General features: G+C 37.5%; 1 protein-coding gene and 1 long non-coding RNA gene across 4 annotated transcripts in view; one reads left to right on the forward strand and one right to left on the reverse strand.

Annotated features, from left to right (window-relative positions):
• The window catches only part of LOC137251243 (uncharacterized), a 31,497-nt gene extending 27,088 nt beyond the window's left edge, over positions 1-4,409 (reverse strand). The window contains exon 1 of the long non-coding RNA XR_010953191.1: positions 3,970-4,409. This is a non-coding gene — a long non-coding RNA (uncharacterized lncRNA). The remainder of the gene's footprint in view (positions 1-3,969) is intronic.
• D2hgdh (D-2-hydroxyglutaric acid dehydrogenase) lies at positions 487-19,677 on the forward strand. 3 transcript variants are annotated; one of them, XM_067785524.1, is made up of 8 exons: positions 487-655; positions 6,463-6,558; positions 11,099-11,240; positions 11,311-11,702; positions 11,770-11,938; positions 14,548-14,677; positions 14,744-15,066; positions 15,147-19,677. In XM_067785524.1, exons 2-8 carry the CDS (start codon positions 6,466-6,468, stop codon positions 15,395-15,397), a joined length of 1,500 nt encoding a protein of 499 aa, XP_067641625.1. In that variant the 5' UTR covers positions 487-655; positions 6,463-6,465; the 3' UTR covers positions 15,398-19,677. The 3 variants fall into 3 exon arrangements, with proteins under 3 accessions (XP_067641625.1, XP_067641624.1, XP_067641626.1); XM_067785523.1 differs by having other exon boundaries at positions 487-629; XM_067785525.1 differs by lacking the exon at positions 6,463-6,558 and having other exon boundaries at positions 487-629.
• The last annotated feature ends 293 nt before the right edge of the window (positions 19,678-19,970 follow it).

Here is a 19,970-nt window from a genome sequence, read left to right on the forward strand (position 1 = left end):
AATTTAACATGTATGGTTATATGTCTCTCAAATTTCGTAATGATTTCTTTCCTGAAGGGTGTTTCAGATTCTCTTACGTACAAAAAAAATACTTTCATACTTTGTATGGAGGAAAAACTACTACGGAAAAAATTTGTCGAAAAACAATGCGAATTTTGACCTTGAACTTATACTTTGTTGGGCTACAAAATTGCATATTAAAAATTGAGAGAACTTCAGATAAAAAGTTCGAAATTTTCGTAGAATTTTTTCGAAAACGTTTTTGCGACTGGTTTGCATAGTTTTAGTAACAAAATTCATATACGGGTTTTCTTAAAATACCGAAAATGAATAAATTGATAAAATCTGATTTAAAAAAGGCACTACTATTTTTGTGCTTGCTACTGTAATTTTTTGCTGCCTTCCATTATCTCCAATTCATATGCATATAAAGATGGGTAGGAGCTCACAAACACGTCCATTCGAACATTCAGTTGATGACTTAGCAAAAGGCGAATACAAACACTGCGGCTGGTAGTGCAAAGTATCTTCAATTTCTGTAGTTTGGCATAAAGACGTTGACGCGGTCAGACTTGTGTGTTTGATTAGAAGAAAAATTAAAAATTTTAATTTTGCTGCTAAATCTTATAGTAAGTAAACATTTTCGAAATAAAAGGTAATTTTAATCAATGAAAGCATTTAAACTACTTAAATCAAAAGAATTTTCTGTGTGACAAATTGATTTTCCTTTGTTTGGTTTTTACGTACTACATACAGCGAGGGAAAGTGCTAAATTAATTTAATCGTAATTGGTGACGTTGTTTGTGCGGTTTTATTGCAAAGAAAAACATGCAAAAGTGTAAACACAAATTTTTTTTGAATTTTTTATATGAAATACAGTGCCGTAAATTTTTGTCAAGTATTTACAAATCAGCGTTGATACCGAAAATACCTAGAGGCATGCGATAAATCCAATCAAGAATGACACTTGCCCATAAGTGCTTCTTTGGCTTGTGAATTCAGAAGTAGATTCTTCTCTCGACAAAACAAGCAATCGTTCTCTTATCATTTCCGTCCTATGATATATGTAAGTATGTCTCGCGAATTATGAACAATGGTCGCAAGAGATGAGATGGCCTTTAGAGTATTGGATAGATATATTCTTGTGGAGATATAGAAATCTGACGGTGATGCGGTGATGATGATGAGTATTGAAGGAAATTTAATTATGACATGCAATCATATGTGTATATTAGGGTGGTCCTTGTTTCCGTTTTTTTTTTTTCAATCCAACCACTTTAAATTGTAATGCCAAGATTAAAAATATCAATGATATTTATTTTGTCCCGATTCCTCTATGAATACTTATTTAGTGAAAATAAAGTTTTTGTTATATAATGCCCAATGTCGATAATAATATAATTGGCGATATCACATATTTGTATTTGTATTTGTATAAATTCGTATCCTGATTGGAATCGATAAAGGAGTATAGTACAGTGATTAAATTTCATATTTTAACACTCAATCTTCATAGCGTAATCTGAACTGTAACGTCTGTTAAATTAAATTTAAATTTGTTTGGGACTCCATAGACAAATTTTAACTTTGACCCCTGTGCGACACTCCGTAATTGTCTCCAATCGAGGACTGAAATTTATATATGATCTTTTTGTCGTTGGTATAACCGTCTGAAGGGGTGAGACGGAAAAGAATCGGAAATTGTATTTATCAGGAACACCTTAATATGCATATACACATACGCAGTTTTGAAAATACAAATCCATCTGCTCCGCTGACATCTTATAAATATTTAAATAGTTAAAGTTTGGATATTCGCATGTGGTGATGGCCAGGTGTTTATCTTTGTGACTCAATCACGCCAGAATGCCTAAACGGATTATGATTAAATTTGAAGATTAATAAACCCCCGATAAAAGTTGTTTGACCTATATCACTGATAGGTTGTGAACGGATCTAGAAGTTCGACGTAAGTTGTGGAAAAGTAAGCAGTTGTACCTGAACCTCATCTTCCCTTAGAAATAGTTTTATCAATCATTATAACTCTATTTGAACTGGTCGGGATCTTTTCCTGAATATCACGCTTCGTGGCTACTTGGGGACCTTTTTGGACTATTTTTTAAACTCTTTGGAATAATTGGATATTATTTCGCGAACGTTTTCGGGACTATTTCTATACCATTTCGGAATTGTTGAAGTCGTACATAATACAAGTGAGGCCAATATAAATGAGTTCAAAAAATGTTCAAAAAAAATGACTCCCACCGAAACTGAGCCAGAGCATACCGAATTCATATCATTAAAATTTTCGGGAGAGTTTTAGCGGGTACAAAAACAATAGCAAGAATCCAGCGAGGATTAGCTGCGTCCTGTTTCGAGTTTCTAATAGGCAAGAGCTACTCAAATGAAAAGTAAAATAAAAATACTCTTATCTCGAAGTACATATGCAAAGATTTCGTTATTCTTGCACTTCAGATTTGTTGTTATCTGTAGAATATGCTAAATGAATTTGCGATACACATTTATAAGACATACCCGAATAATATGATTTTCACATTAGGGTATACCACAAAAAGACAAATCACACTATGACATGCTGAATAGTCAACCCTACGTAGTAAAAAACCGTTTCACTGAGAGGTCGCGCCGCATCAAGCAGTATCTGTAGTGTAAAGTTTGCGACGTAGTAGAAAAATAAAAAAGTTTCAAGTGATTGGAACCGGTCGATACTACGAGTTGGCTGTGTGATTCTTAGATGTCATACTAAACTATTGATCGACAGCCCTTTATATAAGGAAAGTGAAAGATCCCTGAAGCATATGGGAACGATTTTCCAATATATCCATCGATATCCACCATATCGAAAATCAGCAAAATAAATTAATAAAAGATCCCTCTTTTTGTAGTGGTAAAGGCACTATCCAAAAGTTTTGAGGGAGTATTCTTCGCCCTAGCAGGTTAGGGGGCTTAGATTGTACCCGCGGTAGGTATGCCTGTCGTAAGAGGTAACTAAAATACCAGATTCAAGGGGATGTGTAGCGCAACCCTTTCAGGTTGTCAGTGCAATATATAGCTTCTCCAAACCCAATTGTCAAACTCACCTAGCCGTGGCGAATCCTGTTTCACTAACAGACGAGGCTCTGGCGACCCCAAGCTCCTCATGGAACTAGGGGATGGGGAGGGATGGATGGCCTGAAGGTTTAATGTGGCCATATATATCGTTCCCGAGATTGTCGGGCTAGCTCCTTAATGGTACTGTGTTACCGGAGCCTACCGGATCTGTATCCGGCAAAGGATCATCACATCGATAACACTCCCCAAAGCCTTCGTGGAGAAATCTTATCACTACAACAACAACAACACTGCACTCAGCTCCCAAGATGGTCGCTGCTTTAGCCATAATTGATACTGAGTACAATATCAACTGAATGGGGCAAGAAACATGTACAGCATCAGAAACCGCCGGCATAACTGTTTACACCCACTATCCGCCGGTCTTTTCCACTACTAAATACTGAACACTGTTCGATTTTTTGTCCACCAAACCGGCATAAAAGGGTTTTAATAATTCATCAAACTACTACAAAGGGCAGATTTTTTTTTCAGCATTGTAACAGCAATACTTGAGTTATTCCAAAAACTTCTAAATAAGGGTAGGTCAGTAGCATCAACGCTGCAGCCCAAAATATTGTTTCCAGTTTAGCTAAGGGTAATAACCACCTTACAGCTACATTGCACATGCCTTAATTAATTTAAACTTAAAATGCCTTGTACGCAATGACGTACATTCAAACGTATATATCTCCTCTTGACAACCACCACCACTCCAGCTCTTCGATCAACTGTTGCTTGTGTTTACACGGCTTTTACAATTTAATTGCCCAACGCTCGGTCATACAACCGAAATACATAAAGTAATACTTTAGAAGGTTTATTTATGGAAAGACAAAGTGTGTTGCATTTACTTACCGTGTTGCTATTGTTCAGTGGTGCGAATTCATAGACCATCCTGGAATTTAAAGAATTTATGTATGCACATATTTATGTGCGTGAAACGAATTAATTCGAAAAGAGGATAAAGACGAAATATTCAACTATTCAAGGGAACCTCGAGTTACATTAATTGGACGGCACGAAACACACGCACGCACACGAATTGTACACAAACGCAAGCGCGTCCCCTTTCCAGAGTTAACTTGTGTTCATTTCCAATTGCACTACACCAAATTCTATGAATAAATAACATTTTTGAGGGTAGCTAAGCTTTTTGCAAAAAGGTTTCACAATTTAAATACACATTATTGGCTTTATTAGAATTTTGTTAAACAAATAAAGCAAAACAAATTTACAATTAGAAGAGCGTATAAAAGAAAAAGCAAAATGTCAACAAATACACAAATCGCACGAAGTTGGCTGCAGTTGCGTGGTCTTGTATTGACAGCAGTATTAATAGCCATCATCCGGTGGCAAAGAGCCTGAGCCAGATAAATAATTTGCATGTAAATGCAACAACAACGATTTGAACCAGATAAATCCAGATAGAAGTCTGGCTCAATTTGTGATCCAGATAATTTGTTAATTACTTGTAATTAGTTTGGCAACGCTGCCTTCAATAAACCTACTTTTTGAATGAAAATAGCGGTGACATCTGCCTATCACAATTTACGTGTGCGAAAATATCGACATCTGCTTCTCAAGTCTAAATTCTCCGTGAGAATTGGGCGTGAGCCGGAGCTGTAAAACTGACTGGATGACGGCAAATGTTATTTCAACAGAGCCGTTGTATTGAAAGTTTCTCGCCGTGTGGCAGCACTGCGTTTTCCAACTGTCAAATTTGACGGATGTTGGACAGTCATGAAAATGATAAAATAAATAAATTGCTGCTGCTGGTCATTAGGGGGACTCATTAAAGCATATAAACTTATAAGGTGTAAAATTGTATCCATTTACACACACTGTTGTATGAACGCACCTAGTAATATTCTTGATAAACTTAATTCTTTATCAGCTGTATTATTACAAAAAAAAAAATTTAACTAATTAAAAAATGCCAAGATTAAGTGAAAAATCCAAACTAAAACGTCTTTACTAAGATTTACTTGTAAATGACTTGCTGATGTTGGAGATTTCTGATGAAAATGCCTGCTGTAATGTCTGCAAGGTTGCATTCCTTTAAGTTTACAGCGTTTACACAATGAAATATGCGCGGAAATTTATACAAATTGTGGAAATGATTTTTCATACAAAATTTGACAGCTCGTTTACGCACTAGATAAATTTATACGTTTACACACTGTATAAGCCATTTTTAAGGTTACATGAATCCCCCTATTGTTTACTATATAGTTTGACAGGTTAAATTGAGGTTATGTTGCAAATAGTGGAAGACAGTGAACTAGGCAGTCGAATGACATATAATGAAAGAATGATGTACCGGAGTTTTTTCAAAATATGCCCAAAATCCTGATTCACAAAAGGGAGTGTAGTTAAGTACGAAAATGAAAAAAATGTAGTTAGGTTTTGTTCCTTTTTTAGCACGAGATTTTCATTTTAAAAATGTAATATATAAACCAATGTTCATTTTATTAATCATTTTATCTATGGGGCTTCGCATATACTTTATAATAACATAATTTTTATTTTTACGATTTATTCCTAAATGAAAATGAATGAAACACGTATAAATGTAGCAATTAATCATGTTTTTTACTTCTTACTTTATGTTAAAAAATAACTCTGTGTTAAAAATAGCAGAACTAAAATCTCAATGTCATACTACTTTTATATAATAAAAAGGATTATGCATGCAAACATTTTATACCTATGCATTATATCTTAACTTTCTCGCTATATAAGGTAACAATTTCAGGGGCCGTTTTCACCATCTTCGGTTAACGCTAACAAGCACTTTATTTGAAAGAAACCGTTCAGTGATTTGTCAAATAAAGTGTCACTTTGAAATAAAGCACGTTAAAAGTATCCCTGCCAGAGATATTCTCTTTTATTTTGTGCTTCCAATTAAAGATTACACTCCACAGGTGGAACTATTTCTTTGAAAAAAAAAAAATTTAAAATAATAATAAATGCGCATTTCTAAAGCTTGTTCCTTGTTCATAATTACCGATTATCGAGGGGAAAATTTATATAGGAAATCTAGTTATTAATTAACGATTAGGAGTTAAGTACGAAAGTGCAGATAATCTCGTTATATGTAAACAAGGTCTAAGTTTCAAGGAGTAAATAACAAACCGTTCTCCACGCAGTAGTGCCAGTACCATAAGGTGCCAGTTTGGGTTAATCCTTATTCAAAACTAGTAAATGGCTGCCCATGTCACTTACATACCCTAAACCATAGGGAAGCGTTTTTGCGCTATCAAAAACAACTACAATATACACATGGTTCTTCTTCGAAGTCTTATTGTTCCTTATAAAATATTTACTCTAAATTTCTCCTTTTTTTAGAGAATGTCAGCAAATGGATTTCTTAAACCGTGTTCAAATGTTGTTAAATCTTTTTGCAGAGCATACAAAGCTTCCGGCATTCCGGAATTGACACAGGTTCGTATATACATCGATTTGTATGTAGAAAAATGATATAAAATAAATAATTAATGTATTTAATTTATAAAACAAATTAATTAATGCATTCTAATTAAAAAAAAAAATAAAATAAAATAATTGAAAAATTAAGTTGCGAATTGTATATTATATTTTATAATTGTCTGGAATAATTTTTGATTTACCAAAAAAAAAAATGACAAAGAGAGATATAAAATGAAATAAATGAAATGCAGCATAAAGTTCACTTAAATAAAAAAAACTTATACTAAACTAAAATTAAACGGAAGAAAATAGCATAAAATACAATAAAAATTGTTTTTTGTCAGTTTTATTTTGTTTTTATTTGATTTAGCATTAAATTAAAAATTTTTTGTTTTGTGAATTTTGTTGTTTATATTTGAACTGGTGCTGCCATTATGGGAGAAAAGTTACAAATGTGTGAAAAGGAAAGACTTGGCGATTTTTCTTCGACCAACGGCTATCATTTCAATGACCCGAAGTCTAGTTATCCCCGTATCGCTCGAAAAATGTCATACGCGGAGCAACTCTTGCTCCGTAACAGGACTGCTCCTCATTCTCTTACTCCAAAAAAACGTTGAACCTACTCCCGAAACTAAAGCCTTGTACTGCTGGGACTGTCCTCATTCTTTCACTCCCAAAAACAGTTGAACCTTATCCCGAACTTGGAGTCTTGTACTGCAGGGGCTATGCGAAAAAAAATATATATTTGAATGAACCCGCCTTTGTCAGTGTAAATGTGGCATCGGTCCAATGTACCAGATGCCCTTATCGGTGCCATATTCTTTGGGCTAGGAAAACCGATTACAAGTTTTTGTACCCAACCATTGTGAACTCTTCCGTTGCCATACCTAACTGTCAAGTAAGGCTGATACGGAGAATGGCTGTAATGAATGGCCAGAGAATGGAAGAAAGGTTTGTTTCTTTGTTCGCCATAAATATATTGAATTTCCATGAATTGCTCATTTGTGTTTCAAACCAACTTCACTTTTAAATGTGTCTAAAGAAAATCAAACTACATATTAATGTTCATTAATAAAATTTTTTAATAGTGAAAATATGAGCAAATATTTTTAAATATGCCAATAATGCCACATACCAGTCGTTTACGAAAATGTTTGATATGGATAAATAAAAATATGGTTATAACTGTGGCGTTATGACTATGTAAACTTTGCCAGGCCCTTAAGGCCAGTTCCAAACTTGCCATATCCATATCCGTATAAAACATCTGATCCAACCAACCTATGGAAGTCAATGTACATAGTAAAGGGTCAGTTAATGCTGACTTAACAGAAACCAGATAAAACAGCTGATCGAACCAACCTTATGGAAATCAATGTAATCGATTAATGGTGCCATACCATAATGCTAAAGCCATAATCATATCATAGCCAACCAATTGGTTTTTGGGTTTCGCCATATCCATAACCTAAAAATATTTCAGTTGGAGAATTTAATTAATAATAAATGCAATTTTTTGCGTTTTCTTCATTTTTAAGAAATTTTCACAATTTTTAGGTTAGGGCACCGATAACTGATGTCATTTAAGGGCTAATTAAACTTCCTTAACCCTAACGCCATAGTCGTAACCATACCCATATCCATAACCATCTCCAATGTGATCGATTAATGGTGATTTAACCTAAAAATCGTAAAAATTTCATAAAAATGAAGAAAACGCAAAAAATTACAAACATATTCCACAAACAATAAGTCTATTAGTCATAACGTATCCAAAACAATGAATAAAATCTACAAAAAGTTATTAAATTTATAAACTCAAATATTTTTAGGTTATGGATATGCCGAGAAACCAAAAACCAATTGGTTGGCTATGGTATGGTTATGGCGTTAGCGTTATGGTATAGCAGCATTAATCGATTACATTGATTTCCATAAGGTAGGTTCGATCAGCTGTTTTATCTGTTTATGGTGTTATGGTTATAAGTCGCCATTAATTGGCCCTTTAGTCAATGGTGCCATACCATAACGCCCTGGCCATAACAATACCCATAGCCAACCAATGGGGATTAGGTTTTTCGCCATATCCATAACCTATAAATATTTCATTTCGTTACGACTAGGTGACTTTTTAATTGTGCAATTTGTCATTAATTTTTTGCATGTTATTCTTTTTTATGAAATTATCACATTTTTTAGGTTAAGGCACCTATAACCGATGCCAATCTATATGATTAAGTAAAAATGTGGTTATGAATGTGGTGTTATGTCTATGTCAACTTTTCCAGGCCCTTAAGCGCACTTGTCCCTGATTCTCCAGAGTACTGACCTTCCCCCTGTCGAATTTCAAAAACTTACATTTGAATTGAAACGTTTTAATTGTGACGATAACGGGAAAAACTGGTTTTATGAAAAGGCATAACACATCGTGGCGATACAAGAGACCAAGCTTAACGCCAGGTCGGACTTCCGAATTTGCGATAGCTTCAATGTCAATAGAACACGATCCTGAGACACTTGTTTTACGGAAGGTATCCAAGCCCCAAAATCAGTGCGTTACTCACGTATGAAAATTGTATAATCCTCGTCAATTTAAACGCAGACAGGACTCTGCATTTGCTCTTCAATACAAATTCAGTCGTAGAAAATCTTATAAGTAAGTTTCCAGGCGAGAGATGCTAACACTTCTGCATACAGATGCTAACACTTGCATCTGGCTACCCACATATACTCCTCATTCTTAATCGGACAAATTTTAAAATGAAGCTAAGCTCGGAGGTGCATCGCTTGAAGCTTGCTCCGTAGACGTCCCAATTAGACTGAGCGAGATTAAGCGAAGGCGAGAGGTGCACATGATCGACCAAGCGGGAAAGGTGTGGGTTCAAGCGCGGGGCTGTAAAGTGTCGAAGATTATGTGTTGGTCTTACAACCCTATACTAACAAAGTTGCTTCTATCATTAAAAAGAGAGGACTATAGACTCATGACGGGTATTCTGACTGGGCACTGCCTTCTGGCGTCACATACCTTTAAATTAGGCTTGGTCAGTGATAGCATATGTAGGAAGGGCGGGTTGGAGGAGGAAACGATCGGGTACGTTCTGTGCTCGTGCCCTGCACTTTCCAGGCTAAGACTCCAGCTATTAGGAGTGATACAGCTGTCAGATCTAGAAGCAGCAATTGGCTTAAGTCCTAGGAAGATTCGAGTATTTGCCAAGAGGACGGATTTTTTTTATAACATAGATCCTGGTTTTTGATATGGTTTTTCAGTTTGGTCGTCAAAACAAACTTCTGGTAACACTACGGACTCATTCAGTCTATGTGAGGTCCTCTTGGACCGTCCAGTTCAACCTAACCTAACCTAGGCTCGGAGGTCAAAACGTTTGTTTCACCAACCAGCAACCCAAATGGAAGCAGACATCATAGCGTTAGCTACTGTCTAATACCCTAAACTCCTGGGTGTGACGTTCGGTCATGTTTTCTGCTTCAACGTCCATGCATATGCAACCGTCCCCAAAGTATAGAGTCGCAATTAAATCCTTAAATCGTAAGGTTACAGCACACAGGGAAAGGACAAAGAAACTCTGACGGCGCATAAAATAATTGTTCGTCAGCGAAACGAAATGCTGAAAGTTTCTATTAAGTTCCCAGTAACGTTGCCTCCCAAACAGACAATTGATTGTTGCGACCCCACTTCGGTAAGTTATTATGCCGAGTTATGCCCGGTGAAACCCCCCTCAGAGTTCAATACCCAGTTCTTGCAGTAGAAGAAAATATACTTCCTAGGGATTGGCACATTCTTTAGGTGCAACTTCGATCTAGATATTATAATAGGTTAAATCTTACTTATCAACACGGCATACGTATGCATGTCCTACATACAATGTGTCTCCACATCACACCAATCATCTTTTCCATGTACAGTGCACTTACCCTCCTAGGAATATTCAGTAAGTGATCCAAAAGGAGCGTATCCGAAGGTGTATAGTAATTTTTTGCTTGGGGGAGCTACATATGCGTATCAAGAAACAGTACAGTATCGCATCGAAGTACGAGTATGCGATTCGCTGTTAAGAATAAGTTTTAGTACCTTTGCTATTTTATGTACGAATAGCAACAAGAGCTAGGTCATTCACTCAGCAGGCCACCTGCATCAATTCAAATTCGAGTTCCTAGTCCTGCAGGTTGTTAACCTAGACTTAAAGTTCGAAGAACTAACCAAGTGCTAAGTTGTGTCCGTAGAACAACCCCTAGAGTAGTAATGTTTTTGAATTCAATATGTTTCGGCAATAATTTCGTTACATTAGTTCAACAACACCAACGTACCAGCTACGCCTTTCTAACGCTTCATCTATATGATTGATGTAAGTAACACGCATGCACTCCTTGTTTTAGGCTGAAAGCAAAAACAAAGTCACTTCGAGCTCATACAAAGATAAAACTCATTAGGGTAGGTTTTTGGCTTCTCAGCGCTATTTTCTTCTTTTAGTTGGCTTACTGGAAACGGGTGGAACATACAAACGTACATATATCGCTGCCACTCTAATTTTCATTGCAGGTGCGACATAATGTGAAGCGTGGCAATTATGGCACTTTAGATGGTAAAGATGTGGCTTTTTTCGAATCCATTGTTGGTAGGAATCATATGTTACAGGAAGACTTACAGGGCTACAATGTTGACTTCCTACGTGCTGTGCGCGGTGAGTCGAAAGAGGTTTAAGGGTTAGTTCTATAGGTTCGAGTTATTCATAACAACAAATCTTTTTTTAGGTAATAGTCAACTGGTATTGAAACCCAATTCATCCGAGCAAGTATCCGCCATACTGAAATATTGTAATGAACGTAAATTGGCCATTTGTCCGCAGGGAGGCAACACTGGTTTGGTCGGCGGTTCAGTGCCAGTTTGTGATGAGATTGTCTTGTCTTTGACACATCTAGACAAAATTCTACACATTGATGAGATTACCGGCATCGCGTCGTGTGAGGCGGGCTGTATATTGGAGAACTTGGATTTGAAGGCAAGAGAATCGGGGTTGGTGGTGCCACTCGATTTGGGTGCTAAGTCAAGCTGTCACATTGGGGGAAATGTATCCACAAATGCCGGTGGTCTGCGCGTGTTGCGTTATGGTAATTTACATGGCAGCGTGCTGGGTGTGGAAGCGGTGTGTTTTGTCTGTAGTTTTTGGTTTGGGTGCAGCTCACTGAAACTTGCTCTATTTGCATTTCCAGATATTGGCCAACGGCGAGATTCTTGATTTGATGTCTGACTTCAAAAAGGACAACACTGGCTATCATTTGAAGCATTTATTTATTGGTTCAGAGGGTACGCTGGGAGTTGTGACCAAGGTATCCATATTGTGTGCACCACAGCCGCAAGCACAGCATGTGGCGTTTTTGGGTAAGTATGCAGTTGATGACAGAGGAGTATTTGGTAGAGCCACCGAAATAATCCCTAAATAGTTTTGATATAGCCCCCATAAAAAAACATAAGATCCGACTTATCGCCGAGATTCTCTACCAATTTTTTTTTTATTTTTTCCCACAAATTGACGGGGCGGACAGGACATACATGTTTTATACTGACTCAAAGCGGCAGCTGCAGGGCAGTTGAATTTTCACTGAGCAAGTTTTCATGGAAGAAACACACTGGGCGTTTGCCAAACCCCTCTCAGAAAAACTTTTTGAACCCAAGACCTTCTGTATTGTAGGCGGAGCATGGCTACCACCACACCATGGCGGCAACCGGATAGGCATTATATGTATCTTAAAACAATCCAGAAATGGTCCCGATTTTATCCCAAAATGATTCCCAAGTTCTGGTAAAATAATGCGAAAACAACACCGTTATCTTGACAACAACCCTGAAACATTCTCAAAAAAATCTTTCAACTGACCATGAAGACAATCCAAAAATAGTACCGAAATGATCCGTGAGGTAAAACAGTCTCTAAATTATCGCGATTCCGAAAGTATGGGGTCTAGTACCAATACAGTCTTGCAATAGTCCGAACTGATCCTGCAACTATCTTGAAATATTTCCGAAACATAGTTTCCCAACATAGTTCGGAAATGAGCTGGAGGGATCCAAAGAGTTATCCTAAAAAGTTTCAACATGTTCCCAAAACTACCCGATCTGAACCCAAAATAAAATTTATGGTGTCTCGCGAGTGGCACCACCCACATTTCCAAAATTTCAAAGACCTCTATCTATACGACCCATATACAAAAAATGATTGTTCTATATAAAACATATTCAGAGTTATTAAGATGTATAAAAATGGCGGATAACTGTTCCAACGGGTGCGTATCCCTTGACCAACAAAAAAAAGAAAACATCAATGCAGCGATCCTAGTCTTCCTTTCTGTGTTTCAAATCCGTCTAACTTTTCAGGCATTATTAAGTCAAGCGTCTGATTAAAATGTAACTATTTCCAGCGGGCGTGGGACCTCTACTCATCTCGTTTTGAAATGCTCAGCCGCCTTGTCCTGAGACTGTTTTGTCCTTTAGCCGAGATAATGGAATCTCACTTTGTCATAGTCGGCTTGCGGAAAATATATCGAGTCTTTAAAAATGCGCTAATAACTGCTGGCGCCAAATATACTTTGCTCCGGCATGATAAACAAATAAAATTGGCTCGTCAGCCCTTTCAAGGGGCTGCAAGCACAATTTATAAGCCCAATGATCAACCTTACCTAATTGGCGAAGGTCCAAACTCCTCACAGCAGGAGAGGGCTGGATTACCTAGAGTATTCAACGTGTTCATATCACTTAGTTCCCGCCATGGTCGGGCTAGTACCTTGCTGGTGCTATTTTCCGGAGCGGACCGGGTCAATATCCGCAAAGAACCATCAACATGGATAATACTTCCCCAAAGCATTCGGGGAGTCTTCTTACCTCTACAAGAAGAAGACGAAGGAAATAATCGAAAAATTTACGCCAATCTATCAGCCTGCCATAATCGCTGGGAAACGGGGTCAGAGAGGTTTGATACTTCAGAAAACTCGCGCAGACCATCGATCTTGCTTTATGGCTTTTCCGGCCTGCTATGCCATCTATTGTTCAGTGCTTTCTCCGAAAAGCATGCTGTGGGTGTGGGCAAAGACTAACCCATCCTCTGTTGCTGGTATCGCGTCAGAAATTACGGTTTTACGTCTGGTGGGGATGATTCTTGTTTCGAGACTTATGTTGTATATTTGCATCAAAAGCTCTGGACAGTTATTTGCAGTTAGCCTTATTGACACCGCAGATATTTCGTCCTGCCCTGGGGCTTTTCTAGGTTTCATGCTATGGCTAGTTTGTTTCAGCCCTTCTTTGTGATATGGTTGCGGTCTTTCGTGGGCGACGTGCTAATTTTCTCTGGGTGGTTGGGATGGCAACAGAACATTCACAATGTTTCTTATACTGTTATCGTCTATAACTTTGTTAAGTGGATGGCATTTATCATTACCATTACTTATGCTTGTTCCCAGGGACTTAGATCCCTGCTTCCCAAAGCGCTGTCCAGTCCGTTTGCTTTACTTAATAGTAGCGCCAGGAGCTTTCTTCGCTCTCTTGATTGCTTCCGACTTGATCAGAGCTTCAGGTTTGGTATGCGGGCGGCTTGTTAGTTTTCACATCTTGTGAGATATTTTCAATAAACCCCCGCTTCTGCTGTTCTTGTGTCTTTAACCTCCACGTTTCTCTCTGTGCCATAGAAATTGTCAGCGTCCTGCCTTTCAACCGTCTTCCATTGGGCATTCACCAGTACCGATATCAGTCTCTGACTGGGATTGTTCATATGAAAAATGAATTTCTGTCGCTTCATCCAGCAGCGTTGAGCGGTAAACTTTCTGAGCACAATGTTACATATATCGGAAATAGAGTATTCAAAGCCCAGCCGTCGATATGTTGGGGTGTTGCCAGTGTTGAATATAGTAAAATTGAACCCGTTATCTCATTGTATACCTTTACTTTGCCGTTACTCTGTTCATACATTTTTAATTATATATCCTTTTCTCTATTCCAAGGTGTACCTAGCTTCGATGACGTTTTGAAGAACTTCCGCAATGCCAGACAATTTTTGGGTGAAATTCTCTCCTCCTGCGAACTAGTAGATGCTGGATCACTGGATTGCAGCGTTTCTCACTTCAAACTCAAGTAAGCTTAAACACTTCCAAATTTCCTTACTGCCCAACTTGACAATCTCCAACCTCCTCTTTCTAGCTCACCAATTGAAGGTTATCCGTTTTACATGTTAATTGAGACGTCGGGCAGCAATGCCGAACATGATATGGAAAAGTTTAATCGTTTCTTGGAAAATGGTATAGAAAAAGGACAAATTCTTGATGGCACCATTACCGGCGAAGTGAGTAAAATGAGGGAGATTTGGAAATTGCGTGAACTGGTATCCGTCGCGCTGGCCGAGGATGGGTTTTGCTTTAAGTATGATATATCATTGCCGTTGCGTGAGTTCTACCACATTGTTGAAGTGATGAAGGAACGTGTCGGTCATTTGGCTAACCGCGTTTGTGGTTATGGGCATTTGGGTGAGTGCAGTTTTTTTTTTGTAACAATTCGAAGGTGAAATCGTTATTAACTAAATTTTTCTTTGTAAATACTTTTGCAGGCGATTCCAATTTGCACTTGAACATCACATGTCCGGAGTTCACACCAGAGATCTACAAATGCGTTGAACCCTTCGTCTATGAATTTACGTCGCAGTTAAAGGGTAGCATTAGCGCTGAACATGGCATTGGTTTTTTGAAACGAAATTACTTAAAATATAGTAAAAGTCCTGCGGCGATTGAGAAAATGCGTGAAATGAAACAACTTTTGGATCCCAATGGCATCTTGAATCCTTATAAGGTTCTGAACTGAAAGGTTATACTACCTTAAGGAAATAGCTGCTGGACGGTTGTAGTATAAAGTTCTAATTGAAATTATGTGAATGGGATGTGAACAACATGTCTGAGTAAAATAATCTGTGCCATGTAGAAAAGTACTTCCAGAAGTGCCCAATCTGATTAAGGAAATGCTAATAAATAAAACCTTGAAAGCCCAACAACCACGCACGGTGAGCACACAGCTCGGATGACGGTGGGTTTACTACGTAATAAATTCCGCTGCTTTTTGGGTTAGATAGAGGTCAGAGGGCTTAAATAGGATCGCCCAAAAAGTTTAAGTTCACAGGGCGTGTAAGGAACCACACTTCCAATCGTAATCGCTTTTGTCCACTATTAATGCTGTCAGTGAGAGTCGGGTGACGGCTTTAACAAACAGCTTGTTTTTACATATGAGCTTAAGTAGGAGCGAAAGTTCCACCTTTCCTATCTCTGTAAGACTATTCAAAAACCGTGTGTCCAAAAATCTGAGCAGTTTTTCCTACAATCCTGGAGATCGGCAAAGAAAGTGTTAAATCAACTCTTGCTATTTCACATCATGACAATATAGAAAAGTTATTTATCGATTCCATCTTTCATACTGTTTTTTGTCCTAATAATGTTTTCCTCGAATTTCCTCAGAAGATAGTGGTGGTTGTACGAAGCTTTCCAGCGCGCCAGAAAATGGCGAAAAGGAGTTGTTTGTCTGCTATGTCTTAATTGGAGTTTTCTGTAAAGTTTATAATGCTTTGCCAAATGATCCCGAGCAACATGAACAGCTCCGTAAGGATTCGGGAGGACCTCTCCGAAGGCTCCAAACAGGGCGTATACCTGCCCTGCAATTTTTGAAGTGATGTTGGGGAAGATAAATGTAAGCGGACATCGACACCGCGATGGTACAATTATTATATATGGCTGGAAATTATAGACCGGTTCGTAAGAGGTTGGGATAGCCCTTGAAGTGTTCGAGAGAAAAGTTTTTCGGAAAATTTACAGCCCTTCCCGTGACGCCAAAGTAGTGTATAGAAGGCTTTACGCTGATATCAACAAATAAAAGCCCAAAGGTTTCCCGAGCGGATATCGATTCAATCTCCAGGGCCTCCTCAGGTGGTGGATAGAGGAGCTCTTTCTATAAGAGGGAAGGTACCGAGGAGATAATGTACTCAGGGCGAACGAGCATGCTCACTGGACAAATGAGACAGTATTTCTCAAAGAGCAACAAAAAACGCTGCCTAATATACCCCATCAAGGATCCTCAGTATCGAGACCAGTAAGATCTTACTGACGGTTCCTCCCATAAATGCAGAAAACAAAAATTCAGAAACACATTTTTTCACAAAACATTAGTCAGGACCCTTTTTTCAGAAAGCCAAAATTCAGAAGTCAAAATTCAGAAACAAAATTTCAGAAACCAAAATTCAGAACTCAAAATCCAGAAGACAAATTTCAGAAGTCAAAATTCAGAAGTCAGCCCCCATAAATTCAGAGAACAAAAACTCAGAAACAAATTTTTTCAGAAAACATTAGTCAGAACCCTTTATTCAGAAACACAAAATTCAGAGGTCAAAACTCAGAAGCCAAATCTCAGAAGTCTAATTTCAGAAGTCAAATTTCAGAAGTGAAATTGCAGAAGTCAAAATTCAGAAGTGAAAATTCAGAAGTCAAATTTCAGAAAGCAAAATTCAGAAGTCAAAATTCAGAAAATAATCACGCGACAGAAAAAACATTAAATTTTTCTCAAAATTTTAAATTGTGTGCAATAGCAAGCATGTAATTAAATAAATCTTTTCGCGTTTATCATTTTCAAATGAAGTTACAATATTAAAAATACGAAGTCTTTATATTTTATCTTGCGTTTCCGATATGGCTCGCCTCCAGCAGAAAATTGCTGCAGTTTTGTTTCTGTTATTGCCTGTTCGTTTTTAAACGGTTTTATTTAGCTTGACTTGACAGCCTGGCTCGCACGTTTTTGTAGTTGAAATTTAAGTAACTTCCCGATAAGCTACAAGCTTTAAACTTGGAATATTGTTCAGAACCCGATGACAATGCAGTAATAAAAAAAATCGCCGCTAGGTGGCGCATGGATCGAAATATTTCAAAAAATCGTATTTGTGGTCCGATTTGGCTCATATTTGGAACAAATATTACATACAGTCCGGTAGAAGTGACATCAAAATATTTTGGAGTTCGAGCATACGTGGTGCAGAGTCGGGTCAAGTCTTTGGAAGGATTATGTATTGAGGATTCAGATTGTAACAAATTGTCAGCAAGTCCTTGCAATAATAAGTCACTAAATGAACTAAATAGAATGAGAAATAATAGGCAATAAATAAAGACTAAAAACTTGAAAATAAAATAATTAAAAACAAGTAAGGAAGGCTAAGTTCCGGTGTAACTGAACATTACATACTCAGCTGAGAAATCACCATTTAGCAAAATGAACCTAGGGTAACCCTGGAATGTGTTTGTATGACATGGGTTTCAAATGGAAGGTATTAAAGAGTATTTTAAAAGAGAGTGGGCCATAGTTCCATAGGTGGACGCTATTTCGGGATATCGCCATAAGGGTGGACCAGAGGTCACTCTAGAATGTGTTTGTACGATATGGGTATCAAATGAAAGGTGTTAATGAGTATTTTAAAAGGGAGTAGGCCTTAGTTCTATAGGTGGACGCCTTTTCGAGATATCGCCAAAGAGGTGAACCAGGGGTGACCCTTGAATGTGTTTGTACGATATGGGTATCAAATATGGATAAGCTTCTGTACACCAACTATATTCATACAATCGAGTCTAATATTAAATTGAATCCGAAAACATTTTGGAGCTATATCAAGTCCAAAAAAGGTTGCTCCACCCGGGTGATACAGCCAACTTATTTGCGAAGTTTTTTAAATCAAATTTTTCTGCCGACGATAGTTATCAATCGTTTGATGCCTCCTCGAATCTTAACACTGCTCTAAACTTTGGTGCCCTCTATCTCTCTTCTGATGATATTAGTAATGCTATTCTCAAACTTAAATCTTCGTCTCAAACAGACGTTGATGGGTTTTCTTCAGTCCTGTTAAAAAACTGCCCGACTCTAGTTCTTCCTTTAAGAATATTTTTTAATAAATCTCTATCGTCCGGTACGTTCACTGACGAGTGGAAGCTCACCTCCATTACCCCCGTCTTTAAAAGTGGTAACAAAAATGATGTGCGTAATTACAGACCTATTTCAAAACTTTCTACCATTTCCAAAATTTTTGAGCATGATGTTAATGCCAAGTTGAGTTTTGCGGTTAAGTCTTTAACATCTCCCTTCCAGCATGGTTTTGTCGCTGGTAGATCAACAGTTTCTAATCTTGCTGTTTTTAGTGAATATTGTGTTGAATCTTTTTCTGCAGGTTATCAGGCTGATTGCATTTATACTGACTTTTCAAAAGCTTTTGACAAAATCCACCATGTTTTAATTAAAAAATTTGGTTGCCTTGGTTTCCACTCTTCGTTTCTTTTATGGATAAAGTCTTATTTAAGTAACAGACAGTGTGTTGTTTCCATTGATGGACAATCGTTTAGTCCGTTTGTAGCCACTTCTGGGGTTCCCCAAGGGAGTATTAGGTCCACTTTTATTTATATTATTTATTAATGACGTAAGTAGTTGCTTTTCATTCGCGAAGTGTTTGCTATACGCCGATGACTTAAAGCTATTTTCTGCCATTAAGACGCCAGATGATGCCTTAATGTTGCAGAATGATATTAATAAGTTGCACCAATGGTGCCTGAACTCCGGTATCTCTTTGAATCCGTCCAAATGCTTTCAAATGACCTACTCGAAGTCAATTAATCTTCTAACTACAAATTATAGTATTTCTAATTGTGAGCTTCAATGTGTGTAATACCACGAACAGTATTCCGGCCAAGATTCCAAGGGCCCTGCAGAACTTTTACATTTTCTTCTACTTAATATGGAAGGTGTCACACCCATTTTACAAAGTTTTTTTATATTTTGCGTCAATAAACCAATCAAATTAGTCATCACACTCCTCGTTAATCTAGGGCGTTGATAAGACAATTAAATAAAAGCGTTGGATGCGTCAAATTTCTATTGATAGTCATATATAAGACCAACTGAACCTGAATAAGAGTATGATATGCCTCACATTTTTAGAAATTTCACGCGCCCAAGTTTGACGAGGAGCGTGATGACTAATACCTAGGACCTACCTAATTATTTCCCAGCTTTAAATATTATTATTACTTAATGTAAGTATTGTTCTCAATAAAACCGTTTAACTTAAATTTTTTTTTAATTATTTTATTTATCTTTATTTATTGCCTATTATTTCTCATTCTATTTAGTTCATTTAGTGACTTATTATTGCAAGGACTTGCTGACAATTTGTTACAATCTGAATCCTCAATACATAATCCTTCCAAAAACTTGACCCGACTCTGCACCACGTATGCTCGAACTCCAAAATATTTTGATGTCACTTCTACCGGACTGTATGTAATATTTGTTCCAAATATGAGCCAAATCGGACCACAAATACGATTTTTTGAAATATTTCGATCCATGCGCCACCTAGCGG

Source organism: Eurosta solidaginis, chromosome 4 (genome assembly GCF_040869045.1).
Source record: "Eurosta solidaginis isolate ZX-2024a chromosome 4, ASM4086904v1, whole genome shotgun sequence".
Taxonomy (NCBI): Eukaryota; Metazoa; Arthropoda; class Insecta; order Diptera; family Tephritidae; genus Eurosta; species Eurosta solidaginis.

Bases quoted from the DNA above. Each gene is read 5' to 3' on its own strand.
- D2hgdh (XM_067785524.1), top strand. From the start codon at position 6,466: ATGTCAGCAAATGGATTTCTTAAACCGTGTTCAAATGTTGTTAAATCT. The intron at 6,559-11,098 runs GTTCGTATATAC...TTTTCATTGCAG, and splicing joins GCATTCCGGAATTGACACAG to GTGCGACATAATGTGAAGCG. The intron at 11,241-11,310 runs GTGAGTCGAAAG...ATCTTTTTTTAG, and splicing joins CTTCCTACGTGCTGTGCGCG to GTAATAGTCAACTGGTATTG.